The 27,962-nt window shown below is 39.8% G+C and overlaps 1 protein-coding gene across 3 annotated transcripts; it reads left to right on the top strand.

Annotated features, from left to right (window-relative positions):
- The first annotated feature begins 141 nt into the window (after positions 1 to 141).
- On the top strand, positions 142 to 19,319 carry C1H1orf159 (chromosome 1 C1orf159 homolog). Of its 3 annotated transcripts, none has more exons than XM_049810939.1 (10): positions 142 to 204; positions 1,551 to 1,667; positions 6,081 to 6,171; positions 7,685 to 7,760; positions 9,715 to 9,819; positions 10,728 to 10,793; positions 12,144 to 12,278; positions 14,434 to 14,459; positions 14,787 to 14,817; positions 16,570 to 19,319. In XM_049810939.1, exons 3-10 carry the CDS (start codon positions 6,100 to 6,102, stop codon positions 16,665 to 16,667), a joined length of 609 nt encoding a protein of 202 aa, XP_049666896.1. In that variant the 5' UTR covers positions 142 to 204; positions 1,551 to 1,667; positions 6,081 to 6,099; the 3' UTR covers positions 16,668 to 19,319. The 3 variants fall into 3 exon arrangements, with proteins under 3 accessions (XP_049666896.1, XP_049666901.1, XP_049666893.1); XM_049810944.1 differs by lacking the exon at positions 142 to 204 and adding an exon at positions 290 to 364; XM_049810936.1 differs by lacking the exon at positions 142 to 204 and having other exon boundaries at positions 1,393 to 1,667.
- The last annotated feature ends 8,643 nt before the right edge of the window (positions 19,320 to 27,962 follow it).

The raw sequence follows: 27,962 nt of genomic DNA, 5'->3' as shown, positions 1-27,962 counted from the left end.
GGGCGCAGGTAGGGCGCGGCGCGGAGGCTGCTGGGACTTGTAGTTCCCAGCCTAAGGCTCCTTCGGGGAACCCGAGCGTCGGGCCGGCAGAGGGGGAACTACAACTCCCAGGGTGCGGCGGGAAGGAGCGGGCAGGGCGCCGCCTGAGGGCGGGGGGTACGAAAGGGAACCTGCCGCCGGTGCTGCCGGCGGTTGTTTCCTCAGGTAAGGAGGCGGCGGCGGCGGCGGCGGGAGGGCGGCCGGGCCCCTCGGGCGGCGGCGGCCGGGATGGGAGGGAAAGAAGGAGGACGGCGAGCCTCCGGGCGGGCGGCGAGCCCCCGGGCGTTGCCCCATTGTTCGGGGCGCGGGAGGCGCCGCCGGGCAGGTGAGGCGAGGCGCTGAGGGCGCCGCTGCAGCTTTCGGTGAGGCCGCAGGCGGCAGCGGGCCCTGCCGGCACCGCCGGGCAGGGAGCGGTCTGTCAGCCGCGGGCCAGGCCCCCCCCACCCACCCCTTTCACCTCACACCCACTCCCTCCTTCCTCCACAGTGTCCCGCTGCCGGTGGAGGCGTGTGGGGCCGGTCCCTGTGAGGCGTCCCGGGGTTGGGCAGCAGAAATGTGTTTCCAGAGCGGGCGCAGGGAGGGTGCCTTACCTGAGGAAAAAGCCCCCGACCCTTCTCGCCGGGGCCGGGGGGTGGGGGGTGGGGGGTGGGGGTGGGGGTGGTGTGTGTGAGGGCGCCGCGGTTTGCCATGTAGGTTGAAGCCGGGGTGGGGGGGGGGGAGTTGCCCCTCGGTCCTTCTTCTCGCCCAGCTTTTTCAAGGCTTCTTGGTTCCTGGAACGTTTTACGTTGAAGTGCTGTATTGTCGAGACGCCTTTGGAAACAAATAGTCTCCTTCTCACGGTCCAGTAAAACTTTGGATACTTTTTCCCTAATAAACTAACTCAGTTTACTACTGATTTTGGCATTCTGAGACTTCTTAGGGTTGTGGGTGTTTGGTGGAGTTTTTTGGTTTGGTGGGTTGTTTTTTTTTTCCCCTTGATACATTTAAAGCAAATATATATGTCTATAACACAAATTTTTGTTGCACTGTTTTTCTGGGGGGAAAAAGCCCTAAACAGGCCGTGAATATGCCGAGTTTCCAAAGCATCTTTCCCTGTACTGTATAGCTATACTATTGGCAACCAAATTGTACTAGTATTCACTTCTGCTCTCAGTTTTTAAGCTTGCAATGACTGTTTCAACAGCAGATTGTGTTACTGCCAATTTTTTGTTGACTGAACAACAGTAAATGTTGGTGTTAATTAGCGTTTGCTCTAGGCGTATTCCAGGTATGTAACTGCTTTTGAAACAAAGCCTAGCTTAAAGTAGATATCTTCATTGTCATGAGCAGAAGGTGTGTATTTTTAATTGCTGGTTGCTGGCCTATTACATAATCATTTTGATGGAAGGGTAGGGATAGTAGTTCTTTTCATGGGTGCATGTTAAGAAAGCTGGAAAAACAAGTCCTCCTTCAGCTTTAATTTATAAAAGATTGTTCTAAGCAGAACCCATATCTGTTCCTCTACTGTGCAGGTTTATTGTGAAACAGTTGCAGTGTCAATGAGAAGCTAGCAGTAAACCACATACCACAAGCGTTCAGAGTTATCTGAGGAAGATGCAGTGTCCTAGTGCATACCTCTGACGGAGCTGGTAAGTGAGAGTTTAGGCCTTTACAGGTCTGTTGTTTGTGAGACTGCATTTTGACTCTTCTGTTTTATCATGACTATTTCAAGGTCACATCAGAATTAAGATGCCTTTGGCAGTGGGATGAGTGTTGTTAGTTTCAAACTCTGATCTGCTGAATGAATTATAAAACCACCTGAAATTTAGGCAATGTTTCTTTTTACTACCATCTTCTTCCATGTACCTGAAAAAATTACCTTACTCAAACAATGCTCCACCAACATTTTAAGCAAGCAAGATACTGATAATACAACAGAAATAATAGATGCACAACTATATGTATGGAAAATGTAGACATAAAAATGAATTAAAGAACACTTGCTTCCCGGCGTGGGAGGGAAAAAGTCTTCTAGTGCTTGGTGTTCATGAATTGTTTGTGTTCTTTTTTAAAAGCAACAAGAGGAAGAATTCCCTAGTGAATCTTGATGTGTTTAGCTTATGTGTATTGTGGCACTTGAGATCCAAGTTGACAGTGATTTGAGATTTGTTTCAAATGTGGAACTCGGGTGCGAAATACTTGTTTTAATTAAAATGTCTGTGTTAGCAAAACTGTGCTGGTATCTCAAGCATAAATACTTTCTAATTTGGGCTCCAGTTTGTGCATGACATTATCTTTTTTTTCTGTAATCCAAAGAGAAAATGCTGCCAAACATGAAACATATTATATGGGCTTGTAAATTGTTTTGCTGTGGGTGTCTGATCCTGGTCAAATTCACATACTTAGAATTTAAAAACTAAAACTTCAGCTACCTCATTCAGAGGCATGGTTAGTATTCCTGTGTACTGAATGTCTTGGAGGCTTTAGGGCTTTTTCCTTTCTAAAGTTAAAATTATGGTGTATAATATTGTTCAGGTTGGCAATAGAATGGTTATGACTGACTTGTGGCTGGAAAGCAGTAAAATGAGTTGTATTACTTCTGTGGTTTTGTACGGGGAGACCAATTAACAGTACAAATCCCAACTTGAAGTTGCTGTCTTGTTTGGAAGTTCTGCACTTGATTTATTCTTTGACTTACAAGTCCCAAGCTCTTTCCAACCTTGCTGAGGTGTGGCACAACCAGACTTTAGGAACATTATGTATGTTTTTCGTATTATTACATATAAAGAATATGGATGCTTAGGTCTGTCTGATATCTTTCATGGGCATTACCCTAAAAAAAAAAGAAGTAGATATCTAGTGTTACCTTCATGGCTTGAATTTCTAACTCATTCAGACGGATGTTATTTATCTATTATGTTAATAGGCTTCTAATTTTTACTGGCTGATAGAGAATCCAGCAGGGTGTGAAGAAGTGGTTCTGGGATGTGGAGTAAAATGTAAATTGAGTAAACATAACATGTTTCATATGTTTAGAAGCTTTAAAGCATCTTCTTCATCTCCAATTTCCTTTTCCTGCAGTTAAAGCTGTTTCAAAATTCAAACAACAAACAACAATGACATATATATGTGTGTATATATATATGCACAGGAAAAAGCTTAGATATTGTCTCTCAGAAATAAAAAATACTGGCTGATGATTTGCGGGCAAATAGATCTTGTGTCCTGTTTCTACTGGAACAGCTGCAGGGCAGATGTTCCAGTCTGTTAGAAAAACTAGTGGCTGTGAACAACTATCTGCCCATAACTGCAACAGTATTGTTGATTAGTAGCTTGATTTATTTCAGGAATGGAAATACAACCAATATTGAGCTGATGCTGTATAGCTATTTGCATTCACAAAGAGGGGGATTGGGCACTTAGAAGTGGCTAGTTTCACAAATGTTTTCTTGTTTAGTATGACTTGTTCCTGGAAATAAGTATTTTTCTAGATAACAAGAATATATTTGTTTAAACAAATGCCTCTTTCACCTGCCTTTTATTAGTATTCACAGCTATTATAATAACCAGGTATTGACAAAAATGTGTGCATAGCATCCGAAACAACAAAGAATTATCAGCAAATGTCTTTACCAACTCAAAGTATTTTCCCCAGAGGAAGTCCTTCTCAGCCAAGCAGCAATATCTCATTTCTGAAGACAGATTGTAGAGAACTGATAAGTAAAAAGGCAAACTCTATGTATGTATTTGTTTAGAATGCATCCATCCATATGCACATCCTGAGGATCGTTTTAATATTAGGCTCTGCTGGACTGCTTTGAAAAACCTTAAAAGTTGTGCTACTCAACTCCTGCTGCAATAGAAAGGCATAAAAATAAAAGTTTTTAAAAGGTTAAATGTGCAAATTAAAGTTACACCCAATGTGATCCGAAACAGAATTATTCATAACTTTTATGTAAGCACTCATATACTGTCACACACAAGTGGAAAGCTCTCTGTCAAACTAGGTAAATGCAATGCCTACATCAGCGATCATTTACTGAGTCACCAGTAGCTTCTGTTCTGCTCAATTGTGCTCAAGGAGAAACTGTTACCATCAAAGCTATAAGCTGGGTGTTCTTGGCTTTTGGGGATACCTACTGCACTCTAGAAAGGTTGTCTCCTTTCATCTTCTGAGATGACTTCACCTTTTTGTTAAAACAGGTGGTTGCATTTGAGGTATCTTGTCACCTCGGGTATTGTTGAAAAATAACATTAAAGCTTTTTAGTCAGCAGTTTGTCAGCTTAGCTGTGGATTAGAAACGTATCTTTCCATCCTTGCATAGAATTCCCAAAACTAAATTTTCCCTGCTGTTTTTGGCAGTGCCATCACTTTCCAGCAGTTCCGTAAAATGCCATGATCCATCTTAATTTTCACTCCAGGATGTGGTGGTACCACCGTTCCTGAAGCAAACTAGCTCTTAGTATCTCATTCTGGAGAATCTCTGCATGTTCAAAGGTTCCTTGCTGCTTACATTCCTTGGTTCCTATAATCTACATTGCCAACAGCAAGGCTAATCAGGCACTGTCTTGGCCTTTGTCAGCTAGCATTGCATGCATAGTGCACTTTATATTGACTGTCTGCTTTTCATTTTAGTATATGCATCGTTTTATTTACGTCTATGTAAATGTGAACTGATGAAATCACGGATGCTGTAGCTTGACACTGACAGACTTGATATCCATTGTTTTGCTTAAATTGGAAGGTATCGTGACAGTGCAAGCTTTTCCTGCTCTGCCCCAATCCTCACTAACTATAGAAATTAGTTGTAGCAGTAAGACTGGAGTTTGGTTTTCAGGATTTTCAGCCCTTGATCTCGGCGCTTCTGTGTGATAGCAGGGAATAATAATAAGTTGTCCCACCAAGCTGAACTAATCTTACTTTGAAGTTGAGGCAACAAGGTATGTGTGATTTAATGGAATCACTGAATGGAAATTAATCATAGGAACTGGTCAATGATTTTTTTCCTTCAGAAAAACAACTTGCCAAGGGTCATGATACATATTTTGCAGTAATTTAAAACTCATCTACTGTTTTTTTTATTTAACAAATAGTAACAATTTTCAGTTTGTGAAATGAGTCACTAAAGGAGTGTCCCCCTACAGTTGAAGGCTTTCTTTCAGACACTTTCTTCTTATTAAGCTCTGGTTAGAGGGCCTTGTCTGTCTCCATGTTTTACTTATAATACGAAAGACTGTTTTCCTAAAGTGAGCAGGCTGCAGGTACAGTAGTTCTGAGAACTGGATGTGGCTTCAAACATTATATTGACTAGAGAGTAGGCAGATATTATAATATTGATATAGGGAGTGTCTGAACAATGTGGATCAAGCATGATGTAGCACCTTTTAGTTTATCCAATTTCATGTAAGAAATGTGGACTTTGTTTAGGTTATGTGTGGAGTTATATAGCAAAAGTGGAGGAGGAAAAAAAGCAAGGCTTGCAGCAGACTGTCTACAATGTTCTGTTCCACATTGAGAAAGTCTGTTCTCAGGCAACTGAGAAATACTACTTATTAACAGACAGACTTCATTAATGCTTTATGACTGTGCTGTCATGGGAGAAATTAATTGCAGTATTGCCTTTTCAAAGTGGCGTGTGCTCTCTGTCCTGACACAAATCCATTGCAGTTCAATGCTGCAGCCAGAGGAGCCTGTAACTGTGGGGAGGCTTATCAGTGGTGGTGCCAGGCGGTAACTGTTCTATTGCAATCACATTGATTTTTAGATCCTGGGTGTGGAATAGTCTCTGCATGGCCCAGTTTGGAGCAGACTGATAAGGCTCCTTGTTTCTTAGCAACCACAGTCTGCCATAGCCAGAAACCTACCCCTCTGCAGCTGGAGGGAAAATTCTGAATGTCTCAAATTTGTATCTTGAACCAAGGTAAGTGCCCCTGGCATATTTAATTCAAAGGGCTTTACCAACACATTCCTATGATTTGAATGCAAAAGTTCCTTAACAAATGGAAAGCATAACTTCTCTCATCATTAATAAGACGCTCTAATTTCTTTCCCTGTTCTTTAGACCTGTGTCTTTCCTGGGCATGGAGGTGCCATATGTCCTTCTCTTAACTAGACTCGTAGCAGAAGTTACCAGCAAATCTACTGAAAGTTCGGTAGGTACTTCGTGTTTTTTGTCATGCTAGGCACTATAAAAACAGAAGTATCAGATTATTTTCCTCTCGCATTGTAGCTTATAGAAGGCTTTCTAATTCAATAGAAGTGATCTGTACTCCTAGCAGTCATTAACTGAAACTTTTACAGTGGGTCAATTTGACGTGATGGCTGATTGCCTATTAAAGCATTGAATTCTTCCTAGTCATGTGCTTGTAGGCAAGCAGGGGTGCAACTGGTAATGCCTCCCACCATGTGGAAAAAGCACCCTGATGGTCAAAAAACCCCACTTTTCAAGCTGCTTGGCAGTTTAACTACAAACAGTCCAAAACTTGGATACTCAAAAGTTAACTTTTCAAATGACTGAGAAGCTCTGAAGCAAACACTGCTTCAAGTCACAAAAAAAGGTCAGAGTACAAAATTCTAGTTGCAGGAGAGTTCGACCAACAAAACTTCTTAAGAAACTGGTCTTAAGCTTGTTATCTATAGATCTTCTGGTTCTTTACGGTAGTCTACCTCCCCGTGATGCACTAAGAGTGTGAAGTCAGCCTACTAATTTCAGTTTTGACAGTCCCAGCCATTTCTTCTGATAGCTTTGATCTTTGTCACCCCTGGATTTGATGGGTTTTGCAGATAAGCAGAAAAATACTGGCTGTTACATGTTAGGTATATTTAAGTTGCTTCTTTGGCTGAATATAGATCGGGTCTTGTTACTTTTGACCAAGAATACTTCATCCATTTTTAAGACTGATTTGACTTGCTATATTCTTTAGGGGAATGTACCTGCAAAGCTTTAAAAGGCATGGGAGTTTTGTGGCTTATTTTTCTTGTACAGATTCAGAGAGTGGATATGCCCAAGTCTATCAGAAGAACCACAGAGTTTGTAACAACCATTTATCTCTAAGCTTATGTCACTGCTTGTTGTAATTCGTAAATAATTTTGAAACTGGCTTTTATATAAACAAAGGAAAAATAAAAATAAACTACGTGCCTTCAGGATATGTGAAATTATTCTTTTATATTAAATGTTGAAGGAAGAAGCTTTTGTAGTTCTGCTGGATTGCTCTGCCAAATGTAGATGTTATCATCACTTGCAATATGGGCATTCAATGAAAACTGTTTTTTGCTAGTCATTTTGCCAATAGTATTTCTGAGCAAATCTGTTAGGGCATTTGTGTGCTGTGGGAAGGCTAACCCCCTCTGAACTGTGCTTTGCTGAAAAATTTAGCAAGTATATTTCTAAAGCAGTTTTTTGAGGCTTTGTCCAATGTCAACAGCAGATTGTGCATTTGTTCTCCAAGTGTTAGTTTGGGTAGCAGCTGCCAGGTCAAAATCAGCTCGATGGTGCATCTAGCTTGTTCTTATGGTTGTAAGGTTGCTTAATGCGAAAAGAAAAAGTTACAGCAAGTTTTAACTGCAGTTACTGCTTATTCCTCTACGTTCTCTGTAGATTCTTTGTTGTTGAAGTGTTTCAGTAAACTTAAGAACTGTGTGAAATAGAATTTCTGTTCTTAGGTTTCGGAAACAGAATGCTGTGTGGATATGTTGGATTCAAACAGTTCCTGTCCAGTAACGAACCAGTGCAGTCCAGGTATAGTGTGTCATTGTTTAATAAAATTCCAGATTGTTTTTGGCAGTTAACACCAAAATACAGTGCCTAATTAATTGGGGAGTGAAAACAAAATAATTAGTGCATGTACATATTGAAGTTTTTCTTCCTCTGTAGACGCAAGGTAAAGCTTCTTATGACTCACAAATATTGTTCTTGCATGGTAAGGAGAGTAGACAGCTATTAATAAGGTTATTCTTTATCTTTTTTAGTTAGTGTGCAGTTAGATTATGTAAGAGCTATTGTAAATGCTTAAAAGCCCATATAATGAGCATGAAAAGGAAAAATGCTGTAATGTGTATCTAAGGGAGCATTAAGAATAAATTCAATATTGTCTTGTTAGCACAGAATGCCTCATTCTTCTGAGTGCCATATATGTAGAGTTGTTTCCTTCTAAATGAAGTTAAAAACTTTTGTCACTCTCCAGTATTAGTTAAAAAAATTTTTAATGCCATTTTATTTAAAATCAGAGTGGGAAAATGGCTTCAGAGCTCACAATAACAAGAGAATTAGTGACTTAACAATTGGGGTCCACTTCTGGGTTCAGTCATTTCCTTGTGACAGTTGTTAAAGCATTTTAAGCCTATCTATTTTTGCTGCTTTGTTACTTCTCTAGCTGTTGCTTCATTTAATGCATTGTTTTCTGCTTCTAAATGATCTTAGATATGATATAAACAATTGTCTCCAAGTCACGGGATAGTGTTCTTAAATCTTACTGTAAACTGATAATCTACCAATATCTTTGGTGTCAGATAAGTGCTTTGATGCTTCCTTCCTATTACTGTAGAAAGTCTTTGCCCTTACATTGGGTCTGTTTGTGTTTAGATTAAATGTCAGATGTAATTTATTACTGTGGGCATCAAATGTGGTGCTTCTCTCTAAGGAAAAATGTAGCAGCAGAGCTGTTTTCAAATCAGCACCTTACTAATAGTTTGCTTTATGGGATAATTGATACCAGTTTGGCTCAAGGCTCTATAGAACTGGATTTTAGCCAGCACAGTAAGGTTTTTTCTTTTAAATGTAGACTGTAATATGATCTAGTAGGAATATCCTGCTAATCTTTGTGTCTCAAGTCTAAGCCTCAAGTGAAACCACCACAGCTTTATTGTATTAAATGAAGTTGTTACTGAAGATGTGCCCTAAAATCTTTTTTTCTTAACAAAGACGTAGCAGTATGCGCATTTAAGCATAAATAGAGAGATTTGAACATCGAAGACAGGCCAAGATGAAAGTTTAATCAGTTTCCAGCCTGCCTGGTAGGGTGACCGATATAAAACACTCGCCATCTGTCACAGAATAGTTTAAACAGGTTTGGGTGGTTCTTAAAGTGAAACAAATAGTACCATACTTGAGAGGACTGAGGCATGGGGAAAAGACTGTATTATGGCAGTATTCGTGTTTTAGCTTGCCATGCTTCAAGTGATTGATTACAGGGATGCCAGCACCTTTTTTCATCCAACTACACTTTCTGGTTCTTAGCATCTTTGTCCCTGCCTACTTCTATTTTCAATACTATATATTAAAATGGCATTAAATTTTGTTTTGACAGTGTGTGACCTCTGAAAATAAATGTTAAAATTCTGCTGCTTTTTTAGTCTTGTTGAGAGTAAGTTGCAGGTTGTTAGACACTTCCCATTTTTCTCAAAACTAAAACATGTGAAGCAGTGAATGGAGCTATGTTGAAATTGCCCTCTGGGAGCTGTTTGCTTGTAACTCTTTCTCCTTTTTGGCCCTTGAAAGGTTATCTTTTCTGGAATAAATGCTTTGAAATGAAACCTCTTAACTTGTGTAATATAATAGGAAGCAGGAGATGTTTGTAACCAGTAGACCAAACAGAGGGAACTTCTGTTGCCTTTATCTCTTTCTGAAGACTAGGAAATATCTCTAGTGTTGCTTTTGTTGTTTTCCAACCTCTGTACATGTTATTTTTATGCAGGTTGTTACAGACGATGGAATGAGGATGGTAGTAGCAGCTGCATTAAATGCAAAAATGAAACCCTTCCTGTTTTATCTATTTACAATCTGACTGAATGCAGAAATAGTGAGTCATTTACAATCCCTTCATTTTGATGGGTGTTTTTCGGTACCAAGATCTCTTCTTGCATGCATGGTCCAGCAAAGACTGTTCAAGAAGGCATGAAATGTTGCAGATTGTGTTGGTTTTTTGGTTTGTTTTCTTTTTCCCCTTCCCTTGTAAAAATTCAACCTTTTCCTAATATAACTTTGAGCTTTCGAACATGCAACAAAACCTATGGAAACTTTGAAATTTAGTTTGCAGAAACTGTGCAGAGTGCTATGGAACCATTCCAGAGTCTGGGGGGTGGGGGGAATCAGAAACTTTTTATGTATTAGAGTAGCTAATCTGCAAAGCCAAATGCAATATCAAAAAAAAAAATATTCTGCCCAATATAAGTGCTTAAAATTAAAAAGTTAAGTCGTAAACATCAAAATGATTAAACTTGCAGGGTAGGACCTGTATCAAACATACAGCAAATACTGAATTTTGTCTGCTTTAATCTCTGCTGTAAGGAAAAGGCATTTGCTGTGGGCATTTGCTAGGGACTTCTCCAGAACACAAAATAGTTCAGACTGTACTTGAGTTCTTTTGAAAAAAAAGTCTGTATTAAGAAGACTAGCTTCATTTTGTATGTGTGCTTTGTTTGAGAGGTGAGAACCATTCAATTCCTTCTAAATATTTTTTAATGAAAGAGACAAACTTGATGTAAGTTTCTGGGAAATGCCCTACTGAATTATTTTCTTTTTGGACAAATGATGATGATGCTTGTTTGCTTCTCTCTTTTTTTAAATCTCAAAAGTGATATAAAGAATGAATTTTTAATGGGAGAAATCAGGGTTCTTATACAATTTCAAATAATTACTGAGAAGTTATTTTCAACAGATCTGTAGTTTTTGTCAGATTTTAATTTAAAAAATTCTTTTTGATTACAGCTGGTATCAGAGGAATGAATTTCCAAATGAATATAAGCACCGTAACTCCTTTCATACAGAACATAGGTGAGTAAATGGAAATAGCTATTGAGCGCAGGCTTTGTGATTATTCACTGTGTACCAGCCCCTTCATGACACAGCATTTGAAGCAAGTTGTAAAATGTTTTTCTGTAGCATAGCTTTTATTCTAAATGTAGTAGCCATTTTTACTTTTTCTGAGTTGTTCTCAACAAGAATCTTTTGTAAGTCTTAAGAGTTGAATTTTGAGGTAACTGTATCTTACTGAATAGTTCTGATTTTGTCCTAGTGATCTTGAAGTGATTTTTTTGGTTACAGGTTCAGCTGGTTACTTATGAAACCCCATAACTTGAGTGTTAAACCTTATGCTGCGAGAGTTTTGGGTTTTAGGGGTGAGGCAACGTGTTACACACCTGTTACATCTTGGTTAGTCTTTCTATAAGTTGATTTTATCACTGCTGACCAGTCATTTCTGTTTAATTTCCTAAAAATACTTGTTCAACACTGGTAGGAATAATACAAATTGAGACTATTTAGATGGTATCCTATCTCTTGCTGAAGTGTGGCTAAATGAAGTGATTTAGTGTTACAGGGCGAGTGCTTATCAGTGCTCTTAGAAAGGAAAGCTAAACAGCTATGTCAAACTTGAGTGCTGCTGATCCCTTTCTAACATTTGTCTTGTCGCGCATATACTTGACTTGTATTTAGTGCTCTTCAGTGTGGACTTCTCAAGCAGAGTTGTCAGACAGATCTGCTGTCTTGGTTTGTGTGCAACAAGATGAGTAACAACTTTTGTTTTAAGAAATGCTTGCTCTTTGGGATCATAATCTTAAACAAAACAGCAGAATGAATATGCAGGACATTTTTTGAGGCAGGAAAAGTGGGAATAGAGATGAAAGAGGGCACCTTTTGCTAATATCTGCCTCCTTAAATGGTTTCTATATCAGTCACTTGTGAAAAACATAATACCGGGTGTACTGTACTAGTGGTATATTGTCTGTTGATAAGTCTGTCTTTAGGAGATTTCATTTAAGGAATAAAAGAACAATATTAATGTTGACTGCCTCCTAGCACTGGTTTTGAAAGTTATATAAAAGAAACAGAACAATGGATTAAAAATTTGTCTGCCTTCAAAAAAGTAGGGACTAAGGCTTTCCTGACATTTGACAGGTGGGGTTGGGGAAGTTGCTCATGTGATAAAATGAGTGTTGAAAGATCTTTGCAAATGTTTCAGTGAGGTCTGTCTGTACATTAAACCCCCCAACCTGTTGGGTTTTTTTCTCCTATGAATATCAGGAAGTTGGTCTTTATCTTTCATTTAACCCTTCTATTAGAAGAGATTTGTAGTGAATAATAGTCTTTTCTCTCTCTCGTTATATATATATTTTTTTTGTACAGGGGGCCCAGAAGTGGCAGCCTCTCTCATCTTAGGGACATTTTTCATCAGTTTATTCCTGATTCTGTCTGTTGCTTCTTTCTTCTACCTCAAACGTGCCAATAAACTTCCTAATGTTTTCTACAGAAGAAACAAAGGTAAAATACCTTTCATTGTCTATTTAATCTCTAAAATTTTGGCCCTTGAGTTTTTTAAATTAAAACTTTTTAAATTTCTTCATGTCAGTGTTCTAACTTAATGTAACTACTGTTATCTCTTTTGATCGGCTAAAGCTAAGCAAACTAATGAAAATTATTTTCCTGCTATGGGTTTACAGTATGGATGTTTTCATGGCAGTGCACAGGATGTCTGTTCTCATTCTAAGTGGGATTAGGTGCATATTACACAGTATCTCTAACCCAGCTATTGTTTTTTGTAGCTTTCAAAGATTTGCCAGACTACAATACTTGATGTTAGTTGTCACTGAATATTAGATACTTGATTTCAAAAGGGGGGGGGGGGGGGAGAAACCAGTCAGTGCTTTTTGCACAGAAGGCATTTTTATAGAACTTAATACTTGTTTATTTCAGTACACAAAATGCCAGACAATTATAAAGCATTACAAAAAGCAGTTGTTTATTCTTGGCTTAGAGAGAAATGAACTGTAATACTAAAGGGCAGTGTACTTATCATGGATGTATCAGCAGCAGGAGAAAGGGAATGGAATTTGAGGTTCCTCATTATTGTACTACTCATTCAACTGTGTTTACCCTCTAAATGCAGGACTTATTGGGGCTTGGAAGAGCTAACTGCCTGAATTTTTTTTTTTTTTAAGCAAACACCCCTTAGCTTTTCTTCTTATAAAGAAATTTATTCTTTATTTCTGCCACTGCTGTTACTGAGAAATGAAGCCATGTAACTAAAATGCAGTGACCTGACTTCATGCCAAAGTGATTCCAGAAAAGCTAAGGAAAAGAACACCTGGGATGTGCTTAGCCACAGGGCACCAAGACTTTATGTAGACATCTGGCTCTTTCAGATGCTTCAGTTTCTGTGAAGTTGTTCTATGTGTCCACATTTTACTAGTCTTCAGTTTCTGGGAGGTGGTGAGTAAGATATGTGGAAGGTATTGAGCAAGATACGTGGAAGGTGTTGTCTCCATTTTACCCAGTGTTTTGCATGAAACTGAGGCTGATCTATGACTGTCTCACCCCTTCTATGCAGTCACTTGAATGATTCCCATGACAACCTCTAGCACAGCATTTGCTGTGTTAGAGCTCCTTCTGTTGAAAGCAAGCTGTTTACCCATTAGGTCTGCTAAACAAATAGACCTCCTGTTATTTTCAATTTTCATTCATGTCTTACAGGACCAAGCTCAAGCTAGACTGTCACAATAGAAATAAGCTTAAAAAGAGAAAAAGGGTGTGGGTGGAGCAATACAAGTCTATTGTTTGGCTAAGAATGTTGTGTCTAGTCATAGTTAATTTCACAAAACATCACATTTCCAGTCTCTGTGATATCATTTTGTGTAGAAGTATACAACAGTAGCTACCTAAGGTGTAAATTGATCCGTGCCAGAGGAACTGCTAGTATCTTAATCACAACTGCCATATTGAAACCTCTAGGTTGCTTTTGCATGTGTCTTTAAGTTTAGTTAGTACAAGATTCTCCTTCAGTTTTTAAGTGGGTCAAGAGCTGTTCTGCTATGACATTTCTAAGCTGGCGGGATACCAGACCTCTGTCGAGGCTTCAGTCATACTTGTCTGACTTCCACATTTTGTACTGACAGTTTGCTCTGGTCCACCAGGCTAAAGCTTTTATGTCCTCCTTTGAAGGAGAAGCATTAGAAACATTTCTCTGGCTTATCATGTTAGCTTTCATTCTGTCTGGATGATGTTTATCACCTGGCCAATAAAGGCAGCAATCTCTTGCATAAGAAGGGTTGCATCTCTCACTGCTCAATTGTTTTCTATTTGTACTGCCTTTTTCTGGTAGTTGGCTCAAAGTGACATTTTTCCTACTGAAGCTTCTTCATATTAAAGAGACACTGCTGTGGCTACCTTCTCTGAAAGTAAAATAAGTCATTCTCTTGGAGACCTTTGCAACCCTTTACCTCTAATCTTGAGGAGAGTCCTACAGACAATGTATTCTACTAATGGGATTTCTGAATGTTCTGATCTGTTTTGGTAGTCTTTGACAAAACTATTTTTTAACAATAGAACTATTCTGTTGCATGCATGTATTTTTAGAAAACTAGCAGTTCTAGCCTTCTAGATTAATGATGGTTAGTCTCTCTTTCTCTCTCTTTTTTAGCATCTGTTCTCCAGCCTAGTGAAACAGTAAGTAAATTCTGTCCTTCCAATGGGAATAAGCAAGCATAAAACATCAAGTAAACAATAACTTAAAGTTTTAAGAGTTCATTAGGGAGCTACTTAATCTGATGTATGAGAGACCGAAATAAAAATAAAAGATGTTTTGGGGTTCTTTGTCCAAACTGGAAAAAAGGTGAAGTATGACCATATGGATTCTATTGAGTTACTTTCTCCAAGAAAGAGTATGTACCCAGTAAACATTATTGGAACCCTAAAATGTTCCTGTATTTTTTAATGAAAGACTGTGAAGACAAAAGGTGCTTTGTTTGACATGATCATTCTTCTGTTATGCAGGCATCCATGATACCTCCCCCAGCTTCTTCAGGTGAGGAACTGTTCTCTGGGGCATGCTGGTACAAATGTTTTACCTGTTGGCTTCCCTTTTATGCATCTTGTTATTGAAAAGCGGGCAAACTATCTCAAAGTGGATATGCTAAAAACACACAGCAAGTCAAAACAATTACCCATAAAGCCTGGTATAGAACAGTGGAATCTGTTGAGGGGACAGAAATCCAGTGAAATCTGTCTAGTAGACCTTCTTGATGGGATTTATTGCTTTAATTAATGTAGGCATACAGTATTGATAGAGCATGTTATGTTAAAATAGATCTTTTGACAGCTCTTAAAATAGATCTTTTGACAGCTCCTAAAATAGATCTTTCACTTCTCTGTCCTAATAGACAAGTCTTACAAGTAGATGCAACATTTTTTCATAAGTGCTCAAAAATAAATTATTCAGTCTGGGACCTATTTTCAGGATTGGAATCTTCTTGTCAGTGCCAGGTTGGCTCATTTTCAGGCTTGCTGATTTGAAGCTTATTAGCTTCTTGAAACAAACAGACTTGATACAGACTGTTTGGAATATACAGTTTTGTGTGTATGTGGTGTGGGGGGTGTTTGTAGGTTGACTTTTTTTGGCAAAGTGGGTTTTTAATATGTGTGAAACTCGGGCAGAAATTTATTTCTTGAGGAAGATTAAATCTAAAGAGCATGTCTCAATTTTTCTCCCCAATTTTTCATAATTTCAACCTATAAGTATTACTGAATAGTTCATACTCTAATATGCTGGTTTAGACCAGATCTGGGTAATCCGAGAGCAAAAACTTGCTTTTTGGTGGGCCTCTAAATTTGTGCTACTTCTAGGAAATAGTGTATGCCATTCTTATATTATTAATGAGCCAGTGAGAGCCTAATAAAGCGTGAAATATCTAAATATGACTCTCCCAAAACATATATTTAAAAGGGCAATGGATTACACCAAATCAAGGCATTCTTTTAAGTGTCTCTGACCATGTAACAAAGTTTGAAAAGAAGTAGGTAGTAAAGGATGTATTTTGCAAATGATAGAAGAATTTATATCTATACAAGAAATTAGAGTGGCTAGGAAAGTGGATTTATTTGGCCAGGGTAATACAGTAAAATACCTTGTTTCTGTGCATGATCCCCATACTTTCAAGACAATGACAGAACTTGCAATGACTTAAAAGTGAGACAGACCAAATCTAAAAACATAAGAAATAATGGCCTTCGAAGCTCAGCAAAATTTCTGGTCTCGCTTCTCATGTATGCGTAGGCCTTTTTAATGAAGAAGGTGTAATTAATATTTAACTTTTATTAATGCAGTCTTTAACTTTTAAACATTTTTTAGATGTGTTCCAAACTTGGTCTGGGTCTGGCTATTAAACTGACAGCCAGTGCTGCTTCTGAAAAGTCTTCGTTTCCTTACCTTAATTTATACATCTGTTTAAAAAGAAAGTACACTTATGGGAGTTTTTGTTAGGGCTGAAAAAGGAAAGCTACGTGTACTGTAAACACTTGCAAATAATGGGAATAGTTTGTAGTGAGCACCTTATTTAGTAGGCCATTAGAAGCTTGTTTAAAAAGTTTATTTGCAGACTTTTGTATCAGCTCTATGTAGGGGGTTTTGTGTTTTGTTTTTTTGGGGGGGGATTTTTTTAAGGTCCAGAATGACTTTGGTCACTCAGGAATTGTTGGATGGCATGTGGTGTTATGAATTAATGATAAAGGCATGCTTATACAGCAGGTGCTAATGATGTTTCTGTGCCCACCATTTCAGTTCGGAAGCCACGATATGTCAGACGAGAACGGTCACTAGTGACGTCTGCATCTGCTGCTATGATCTCTTCTTCTGAAACCAGGGTCAGCAATGTTTAGCCTTCATTCTTGACTGAGGACTTTATAAGTGTACACATGTCGAAGAAACTTTTTCTGAATCCACTGAAGTGCCAGGAAAACATCGCAAGCAGCTGACCTAAATGGAAGCCAGATTACTGTCTCAAAGGGTTTGTGCCAAATGTTAACAGAGAAATGAACTAATGCAAAGATACTGGTGGCAGGCTGCATCCAGTTCGGTGAACTGCTTTGGTGATCTTGAAATGCACTATTCCAGCTCTGTGGTTTCATTTGTCTCCTACAGATGCTGTGTTTAAAATCTTTAAATAATCTGCCTTTCTTTGGTACGCTTTCAGTTTTGGCAAGTTCTTCCTGTGTTGTGATGCGTTCTGTGTCCCCAGAGCTGAATGTCTCAGTGCTGCAGGCCAACACAAAACACTGAGATTACTCAAGGATGTGGACTTGTTTGAAGGACCCACTTGTAAATGCTACTAACACTAAGTGCCACTGCTTTAACGTTGTAGGACAATATAACAATACTTAACATGCAGTATCCTTTTGAAGCAAAAAATGATGCCTCCTGGAGCATCCTCTTCAGCCTATGACATAGCTGACCCTGGTTTTTAACTGTGAATATAGACCCGCTATCCAGATACTGTTGTTCTTGGTGCTTTTGAAGGCTGTGGACAGTATAGGTCCAATCCCAAGTGTGGGAATTTGTTGGGAAGCTTTTCCAATTGGCTTCAGCTTCGTCCTTGGATAAAGAGCCATTTGCTATGGCTTTATAACTGATTGGCTGCTATGTCTGTCCTGCAAAGACTGTCTCTGCTAGCACTCTTCCCTTAACATAACAGTTGAAGGGAAACCAAAATTCCTGCAGAGTAGCTGTGCATCTGTTGGGCATGTCAGTGGGTATTGAGATGAACTGGAGAGGTCAGGTGAATTTCTGCCAATGCAATAAGGGGTTTCTTTGGTCAAGCCCTTGATTAACAGGCCTGACATCTGCAGGCCAGCACCTTATGAGAGCACTCAACAAGTATTTCTTTGTTGAAAGTGCCAGCCTAAATAGCCCTCACTCTTGGATGCTTGTTCTTGCCCATCTTATGCCAGCTGTGTGGCTGAGTAGTCACTTTATGAGGAAATTAAAGTAGCTGTTAAAGTAATTTTTTTTTGGCTAGGTTCTCCTTCACCAATTTTTTTCCTGGCATGGCTGACTTGCTATGTGAACATGTATAGCAGCATAATGGGCACAGTGGTATGGGCATAAGAGTGGGTGACTGGAAAATAAGTGAAAAATCTGAGGTTGCTAAATTTGTTGAAGTGTCACTGTCACCATATGTGAAATTATAACTATGCAGCTTGTGCATTCCCACCTACCTGTGTTGCTATTGCCTGTTTTGGTTTAGCTGGCACTCCATTATGGGTCTATGCTCCTAAAATAAGTTACTTGGAAGCTCTTCATCGGCATCCACTGGCATGAACAAACTGGAACAGCCTGTTCTCTTTTTCAGGAAAATGTGAACATAACTGTCTTGAGCTGACATGACACCCATATGGAGAGTCCAAACCTTGTGATCCAGATTCCCTTTTCTCTGTGGTTAAAAGCTTATTCAAACCTAAAAAAGGAGAACTGGGATGGGAGGAGATAAATATATCTTATTGAATAGACCTGTTTTTATGTAAGTTTCAGTGCAGTTGTGTTTACTTTTATCTCTGTCCTTGCAAAGTAATGAGATCTCTTGTAGCATCCAGACAAGCTAGGGTAAAGACTGGGGATAAAGAACAAACCATGAAGAGGACCCTGTGCCAAAAAAAAAAAGCCTGAATTGCTGTATGGAGAAACTTAAGATTGTCTTTCTATCACAATGACAAATGAAATTTTTGTTCTACTGGACAAAACTAAAGACAGCAGACAATGCCATTTTGAGACCCTTCACTTTTCAATATGAAATGTGCTTTATAGTTCGTTATGTTCCAAGTTCAGGAGGTGGCAGTTTTGTTTCTGTCGTTTTGATGTCTTTTTTTGTCTTTGTGCTGCTGTGATTTTCCACAGGTAGAAATTATGTCTGGAGGTCATAGACTTTTTTCTGAACTTAGTTGCTGAATATTTTCCTAACTGCTAAAGAAAAGGAGTAACTATGCAAATAATGCCAAGAAACTGCACCTTTGAAAGCAGGGAGTTTCTGCTTGTGAATCTATCAATGATAGTGCATTCTTGTATTGCTTAGTTGCCAATGTATTCCTTCTACACATAAATTACTGAAGGATCATTCATGTCATTGTACTGTCTGAACCCTATCTTATCCTCAAGTGCATATTGTAACTTAATGTCAAGCATCTAGTGCTCTAACTTCCGTGCAGTCAAGTTTTTCTCAATGATAACATCTTTCCCTTCCCATATTGTCCACCCCCCAGCGAACTCTTTTAAATGCAGCAGGTATTTTTACTATTTTTCTGTGTGTTTCAGGAACTGTTCAGCTTTTGTTATTGCTGTCTGACACAGTGGACTCCTGGTCTAAGCAGTTTCTCATTCGCTTGCACTGTCAAATTAAATATATGATGTGGTGTTTTGGTTTCCATCTCCCTTCAAAATAGTACTACATACCTACATATATATATTTTAAAAAATTGGCTTTAATGAACCCTGATATTTAATGTATTTGTATATTTTTAAATTGTGTCAAAATAAACATATTCGAGCTTTTTTTTTAATGACTGTGGAGGTCATTCATGTGTTTCCTTTTCAAGCACAGAATGAAGGGAGCTAAATTTAGCACCCAAAGTAGATAATTGTTTTGACTCATATGGCATGTTACCTCCACTGGAACTGAAGTTAAAAAAAAAAATAAATCTGCTGAATGATCCTGCCCAGTTCTACAGTAGGATAGCCAGGCTGTTCTTCTGCAGGCTATATCTTCACAACTTAAACCATATGGCAGAAGCCACCCATAATGGCCTTACCTGTAATGGTGTGAAAGTAACTCTTTGGCAGAGACTGTAGCTTCAGTAGATGACAGAATTTTTACATTAGTGTATGCTTACTTAAATCTCATTCAAAGAAGATAGCAAGAGTAGCAAGAAGTCTCTTTTAGAGGAGGCTGCTAAATAGTGCCAAATGTACCAGAAGTTGAGGTTATCAGGATAATTTCTTATCAAGTAAAGATTATGGTCTTGGGTTTGGGGGTTTGGATATCTTCCCCCATCTGTTCTCTGAATAATTTAAATAAGTGTGTTCTTACTGTCCTTTCTCTTCCCTGCCTGGGAATTTGGTACTCTTGTTGGACGTCTTTCTTACAAATGTGTCTTGTGTTCTTCACTCCAGTTGCCAAAACGATCCACAATAACGAGAGCTGAGCCAAAGGAAATTGGGATGCTGAGCCATATGGTCTGAAATACTAGTCGTTAAATTCGGCAATGCTCTTTTCCCTCACAAAACTAGCTGAAGTAACCTGACATATGAGAAAAGATGCTGCTTTTAGTGAAGTATGCTGATGAGCGAAGGATAAGCCAAATGCTTTAATGCCCACTGTGCATGCACTGTGGAAAGTCTAATAAACTTTGTTGTCGAAGCCAAGGTAACAGTGTCACATACAAAGAGAAATTGGCCTGGAAAATTATCCCACTGGGACAGGAGGACTTAAAAGTGGATTTGTCAGTTAAATGGACTCTGACCACCATGCACACCAGCATATAACAGCCTTTGGGAAGAGGAAGTACTAAGTGTCCTTGCCATTAGTCACCTGACTGAATTCAGTAGGTGAAATTGGCAGTAAGTGAACTGGGGAGAGCTGTAAGTGGATGTACGACAACAGGGAACAATTTGAGACTGTATTTTGCACACTTGAGAGGAGCTGTCTCCCTTATCCATATGACACCATCTGAAGGTGAGTGCATGGTAGGCAGAAGACTGTGACAATCGTTTCTTACAAAATTGTAAGTCTAAAACCTTGTTTCACTAAAATCTGTTATCCGGTTACAGGCCTTCCAGAAGGCTGGTGTCATATGCATAAAGAATGAAACAGAAACAATATTGCATACAGGCCCTCTAAAGTATTTTGCTGTATGAAACTGCATGAAGTTTGCTAAAGTGATAAAGCTTTGTGCAAACATAATGACTTAGGTTCAACCTACCTTCCCCTAGGCATTAATCAAAGTTCACAGAAACTGTGTTCTGAAGTTCTGTCTTGTGTCTTTCTTTGCGTTTTTTCTTTTTTTCTCCTCTTCTGTCCCCTGCCTCCATCAAAAGCTTCTTGGAAACGTTGCTTGGAAATACGCCTGGGAGTACAGGCACAAGTCTAACTTCCTGACAGTAAGATTTGAAGGCTGAAAGCTGTTAAACTACAGAAGAAATTGAAGGGGAGTGGAAAAAGAAGCTGGGGGGACAGCTTAGGTGCTAATTGGGAAAAAGGAGCAATAAGGTTTTTTGTTCTTGTCCCTCTACAGTTACACAGGATGCGATCTAAGTTGCATGGGCAAAGAGATGGAAGAGTAGGAAAGAATACTGAAGTTGATACAAAAGCTTGAGGCTCTATCATCTACTTGAGATTTGTAGATAACTGGGTGGAGAGATTCAGCGGTGTGTGTCTACAGAAATGCTGTCTGCTACAAATGGTTGAGCTTAGCAGGGAAGTGTAGCTGTGCTGTGCCAAGCTAGTACCTACAATGGTATGATAGCAACTTTGAGAAAGCAAACAAAACAAACAGAAGTTGTACCTGCTTGCACTCAGAATTAATTTGGTTGTCATTTTAAGCTGTTTGAAAGAATGTACTTAAGATGTAGTCAATATCTGGAGTGTGCTTGCGTTGTTCTTGCTACCAACACTGAGGTTTGTTGTAGTGTCTAAAGGCTGCTTTGCATTTTTGTCACTTATTTTTAATGCTCTCTGGTGTAAAAAAAAAAAAGATACAGTGTTTATCATACTGATAGCCTCAACATATTTTTATTGCTAACTGATTGGAAGCAACAGTATTCAGATAATTGTGCTTCCTGTTTCAGAGCCTGGTGATTTATCTCCCTTAGTAAAGTGTTAACTATTCTGAAATGATAGTTTCAATAAGATGTGATGCAGGTTGGAGGTATTTGCTCCAAATGATTAAGTCTTTACCATTAAAGTTGCTGTATTCTGTAACAGGACTAATATAGAAGGGGTTAGGCTTTAGACGTGTCATACTGATTTTGTAATGAGTGTTGTTTATAAATAAGTCATCTGTTTTGTTGCAATTTTACATCCATCAAATTGTAATGTTCTCTTCTGCTTCACAATCCCACTCCCCACAGGAATGCAGTCATTTGGAGTGGGATGCTCGACTTCCTAAAATGCTCGGGCTGTTCCACAATGCTGTAGTATAGTTCGTCAGCTCATCAACTTACTCTATAACTTGATGTCAGTGCCTGTAAAACTCCAATGATCTTCTGATGGCAATTACTCCCCTTTAAATACCAGTATGTAACTGTTCTTTCCTAGAGCATGATCTTTTCTTACAAAAGTCAACTTCATCCTGCTGCTTCCTCTCTGTTATCTCCATTGCATCCACACTGCAGACCCTCAAGATACAACCTACAAAGGACAGGAGGTGGCACCAACATTTGTATGTGCTCCTTATGATATGAAGAATTCCTAGACTTACATAATGAAATCTGAAACTTTCAATGGGGGTAAGGAAAAGGGAGACCTGCAAAAAGAGTTCATTTAAATACACACACATACACACACACACACACACACTGAAGCTAACTTTAAATGCTGCTCAAATTATTTTTGGCAGAGCTTAAAACAGCTACAGAAATGTTTTCAGCAGTAATTGTGCTGAAGATAATGATTTAGGAATAAGTTAACTATGGAGAGGCATCTTGTTTGCATGCAACTTTATGTATTACATAAGGAACTGCTAGTTTATAATGTACTGAGAAATGAGCTGTAAGCTGTAAGGTTCAGGACCTTACTTGACTGAGGGCACTTGTGATTAGATATGTTACGATAAGGGGAAAAATGCTTTTCATCAGCATCTGCTGCCAATTCACATCAAGCCCAAATCATTACTGACTGCAAGTTGCTGCAGTCTGACTGCTGTGAAATGAGTTTGGCAGTCCACCCCCCAGCACATAACTGACCATGTCCTAGGTCTCCAGAACTGGGCCATTGGGTAATTTGGTTGATATTGCTGCTGCCCTCCCAGCAGAATTGTATCACATCTACTGCATTCAAGATTAAGGGTGGGATTTGCATTCCCTGTCACCATGACTCCTTTCTGTGTGGAAACTGAGCATACATTGTAGCTAGCAAAAAAGAAAAAAATTCTAGAAAAGACAAAAATGGCAGTCAGTCATATTTCAATGGTGTTGGCTGGACCATGACCTTTAAAATTAGAAGCAAACCACAAATCAGTTGTGGCAGTGCAGAAGTTACAGATGAGACAGAAGACTCTTTGGGTCTTGAGACCTCTGTTACCACAGAATTATTTTTAGCACAACCTTATCTGATAAGGGCAAGCTTATGCTGTTAGGTGCAAACAGTCCTTCACTAGCTTTGCTGCTGCCCCAGTTAGCAGGATGTGAACAAATTTTCCTCCAAAACCCCTGCGGCCTTGATAGTGTGGAAGTGCACCAATGCTAACACATCCATCTGAGAGGCATGGGTTCTTACTAGCTGTGTGGGTAAACAATTCCTGAATCAGTGTTGGCTTCTGTCCTGCTGGCTCAGAGAGCTGGTAGGAGCTAATACATGGTTTTACATATCTGTCTAGAGAGCTACATGTGTACAGTCCTGAGTCTCCGTATCATAATATTTCACATATCTATGAAACTAAACCTATGAAATCAAACCATTGGGAACCTTCTCCACATTCAGTAGAAGTCTAAAAGGCAGTAGGTATGATTAGTTTAATGTTGTGCTCCAAAAAACCATGTTCTACAGCACTCTGCTCTCTCATTAAGCCTTTAGTATCCACACTGACTTAGCTTTCTCTATTGCTGGTGCTGACTAACTAAATAGACAAAAGCCCAGTAACAGCTTTCAGATATGGAACAGTTGATATAGATTGTGATTTGTATGTACGTGCCATCAACTGGATGAAGTAAAACATATCTTCATTCTCAAAGGAATAGGTTGAACCTACAATTCTAGTGGTCAAATACCTGACAAAATGCAAAGAGCACTAGTGAAGGTTAAGTATTACTTGAACTGGATGCTCATTTGATGGGAGTTTATGGTCTGTATCTTAATTAAAGAGCCAGTTAAAGCAGGGGAGGATGAGATTTTACTCAGGCCAGAGAGTTATATTCCTATTGCTGGAGTGATAAAGACAGTTATCTAGATGGAATACAGTGTTACACACTGCAGTTCTGTATGAGATTAAACCTTGTATCTTGACTTTGATCATGCCCTGATTTCTTGGTATCGTTTGTGTTCCTTAAGTCCAGTGGCTGGTGTCACAAGCCAAGTACTGATCTTTCTGTAGGTGTTTTTAAGTAATATTTACACGATACTAACATTATCAGACTCTTCTGAATTTTGCGGTTTGGGGGGTTGGGTTTTTTTCAGGTGGTTTGTTTTTGTTTTGGTTTGGGTTTTTTTTAGTGTTTTGGGTCATTATCTTTTAAGTGCCCAAGCAAGATGAACCAGAAAAATAGCTCTGGGTTTTCTACGTGCAGATTTCCACACTGTGGCTATGGAAGTAGAGCATCCCAAACTGTGGGCCAGCCTTTCCTACCAGTAGAAGGCCAAGCAGAGGAGGGTCTGGGATGCTGAACGTCCCATACTTGCCTAAGCACGGGCACTCTGGGTGCTCTATGTTGCGTTGCCTGTCTGACACGTATGGCTCTTTCAGGCAGCACAGTGGAGCTTCTGCAGGCTCCAAGCGATGTTCAGTGCTGTATGTGAAGGTTTCTTCTTGTCTCTGAGACAATAAAGATTGCCTGACTGCAAACCCTACACTACTTGCTCAGCTCAGGGCTGTGCCTGCTCTGCAACCTGTCACTGAGCAAATCAGGCCTTGAGAATTACTGGAATCGGTGTTCTGGAAGCAGTCTTCCAAAAAAAACGGCACAAAGGCCACAGTCCTGAGAACAGGAGGGACTCGGTTTGAAGGGGCTCGCTGCTCATTTTGGTGTCTGCAGCTCGATTTCTTGAGAGTGGTGTACAGAGGGAAGCTGGAGGCTGGTGCTGTGGGGGCTGCAGGTGTGACTTGTTTTTGATGGGGGCTGATCCCTCAGGTGCAGCCGGTCACTCTAAGGGCTCCAGGCGGGTAAGGGCTCTTCAGGCAGCACAGGCTGGTTTGTGGAGCAGGGAACAGGTCAGGTAAAACTGCTTGGGGTACTTGGTTTGTGCCTTTGTGTTGTTCTCGGTGCTGGGACGGGTTGTGGGTCCAAGGTTCTATGGCCTGGCCTCGTCCCTGCCGAGGGTGGCCGAGTTGCGAGGCTGCGGAGGAGCGGTGGGAGATATCTTGGGAGGCTGCAAAGAACAGGAGCAGAGATTGTGGTAACTTGCCAGGGGCTGTGAAAGCACCTTTGTGCCTGTAACCCTTTATCTGTGAGGTTGGTTTAGCCATGTGGATCTAGCCTGCCTGCATTCCCTTGGCCTGAGCTTGCCTGGAGCCTTCCCTTGGCTCCTGCGTGAACTGCAAGCAGCTGCAGAGCCTGGTTGTGGGGTGGCTGTGAAGTCTAGACAGCCCGAGGCGTGGTAAGCAGCTCTGGTTTGTGGCACGCTTTAGTTTCTCTGTTAGGTTTGCTTTGCGTCTGTCTGGGTGTTTTTAATGGCTTGTCCCACTGAAGTAAAGCAAGGCTGCCTGCTGGTTTCAGTAAAGCAGGTCCTAAATCCATCCAGACAAAAAAGTTTTCAGGTTGAGTACTTAAACTATCCTTCCAACTATCCTTCCCCCCCCCCCCCCGCCCCAGAAACAGCAGTATGATTTAACCCCCCGCTTTTCTTGCATTTAACTGTGCTTTTTGTACAATCTCTTGTGTCTGCACTTGTGTTTTGTAGGGTGAGGGAGTGTGGAGAGAGAGCGAGAGCAGGGAAAACCTTAATCGGTGAATACTCATCTCTAATGTGTTGCTGATGGGTGGCATCAGGAAAATTACTGCTGGGTGATGTCAGTCTTCTTCCAAATGCACTGCTCCGTTTGGACTTCCTTTTGGTTTTGAATCTGTTTCCAGTTGGGTGGTGTTTTTGTGTGGGCCTGGCTTTATGAAGCACAGTTACTCCTGGGCAAAACAGCTCAGGGCTTTTTTCCAATCCCAGGGAAGCACGTCTTGCTGACTGTAAACCCTTTTCAAATTTATTTGCTTTGGCAATCCTGAATCTGAAAGGGTTGCTGTTTTGCAGTTAGACTTCTTTTATGTTTTACATAATTAGGAAGAAGGCTTTTATCAAAATAAAATAGGGTGCTGTTTTCTTAAGGTACTCCCTGGGAAGTTCAGTCAGCCCAATGCTGATGATGGTTTTATGCTCCTGGTAGAAGTCTAAGTCTGACTCACAGAAAGTAATGGTGTAATTCATTGTCTAGGTTTAACATTCTCAATCTTGAAGACGGGAAGTGAAAAAAGAGTAAGACGACTTAAGGGAGAATTACTTCCTGTTGCAAATACATGACTGCAGAAGATCTTACTTTTGATTTTCACTGCCTAATCTCATTTTGGTAAGGCAGAAAATAGCTGAACTCCCCAGTGTCAGGAGTTGTATCAGTCAATCCTTTAGATATCGATATTCTAGCTATTCAAATTAGCTGAAGGGGAGGTGGTTAGTTAAAGGTAGTTAATCTAATGCTAATTATGAAAGAAGGAAAAAAAATAAAAATGTTCTGGACACCTGATTTGGGTGTCCTGGATTTAGCCTGTAGCCAGGCAGTGCTGTCCTCATGTAGCTGGAAGGGTCTTTTACGTGCTTTTTGACTTGGGCACTTAATTGATACTGTTGAAATCTTTACCTTGCCTTTCTCCTTCTCTGGAGTTTGTGCTGAAGGTGCTGTTAGTGCTTCTGCTTGCCCTGCAATGGGTTGTGAATATGGTATAGAAAGGAGCAGTGAGTGTCTCTTCATTCCTGCAAATCACTGACAGTGCTGGATGGCTTTGATTACCAGCCCAAACCTGGGCTGGGCCAGTGCAGCATTAATGTTTGATACATCTGCAGGTATGGAGTCTGATAATCTCAGACACAGTGTCCAGATTCACGCACTGTGAAAATGAGAACTATGAATAACTTGCTGGCTCCTGTCTTAGTGGTCTCAGCCATGGTCAAAGATCAAGTAGGTTACTGAGTGGGATGAATTTTATTGCCCGTAAGGCACAAATTTTTGTGCTAGTAAAGCAGTAGGCTCTGTTCATATTGCTGCTGCTCTGTACACAAAAGCACTTCCATTCTTTACAGGCTGTCAATCATTCTGGCAGCTTTTAGCAGCTGTAAGTGAGCATCCATTGTTAATTACTTTTTCATCAATTTCCAAGGAGGATGGGAAAGTTCCTAAGTTAATTGCATGATAGATTAGGGTGTGCTCTGAACCACTCAGAGTATTTCACTGCTGAAAACCTTTGGAGCATTAGCTTTTTTCCCCCTCCTTTTTATTTAAAAATAGCTTTAAAAAAATTTTTTTAAAAAAATTCAACTTCAATACAAATTCAACTTCAATACAATTTAATAAAGCACTGTTTAAAAAAAAAATAATTAACTACGCAGAGAAACTGAGAAATTCCAAATGGAAGTGCTCCAGTCTACTAAGTGTACTATTGTAGTTCTGCTTTCATAATGTGGGACATATTTTAATTGTTCTCTTTTGAGAGGCATCAGCTTAAATCTTCTCTCAACAATACTTTGTGTTGTGTGTATCAGTTTTTTATCATTTTAACAGCCCATTGGAGCATGGGGCAAGGGTTGAGGCTGGGCAAGAAACATGGAAATAGAGAACTACATCAGGCTTTCTGTCATCATAATAGAGAGCATAGATGCAAGTTTGCAGCAGCTTTCATGAGCTGATGAATTTGAAGAGTGTATACATGTCTGTTTATGGATATTGTCTTGAAGCTATTGTTTGTGTTGCAATTTGTGCCTTCAGGTCAGGGTTGGGAAATGTAGCCTGCAACCTTCACCCCCTGTGTCTCTTATCCCTTCCATTGTGCTTCAGCCTTAGAGTTATTTTGTTATGCTCAGAACAATATCCAGAATGAATGAAAGCATATTGCTTTTCTGTACAGATGCAAGGTGAGCAGAGGGATAGTTCTGTGACAGCAGCGCAAGAGTCTTTTCCTTTAGGCTTTCCTCATTGACCTTGAACAAGTTACCTGAGAACAAAAAGGCAGCATTATTGTCAGACTTACTGGAGAGCACATAAAGAGCTGGGAAGCGC

The sequence above is a fragment of the Accipiter gentilis genome, chromosome 1 (assembly GCF_929443795.1).
Source record: "Accipiter gentilis chromosome 1, bAccGen1.1, whole genome shotgun sequence".
In the NCBI taxonomy this organism is placed as follows: Eukaryota; Metazoa; Chordata; class Aves; order Accipitriformes; family Accipitridae; genus Astur; species Astur gentilis.
This window is presented reverse-complemented; position numbering and strand designations above follow the sequence as displayed.

Excerpts from the sequence above, each read along its gene's own strand:
- C1H1orf159 (XM_049810939.1), top strand. The coding sequence starts at position 6,100 with ATGGAGGTGCCATATGTCCTTCTCTTAACTAGACTCGTAGCAGAAGTT. Across the intron at positions 14,460-14,786 it reads TTCTCCAGCCTAGTGAAACA|GCATCCATGATACCTCCCCC; the intron begins GTAAGTAAATTC and ends TCTGTTATGCAG. Across the intron at positions 14,818-16,569 it reads ACCTCCCCCAGCTTCTTCAG|TTCGGAAGCCACGATATGTC; the intron begins GTGAGGAACTGT and ends CCACCATTTCAG.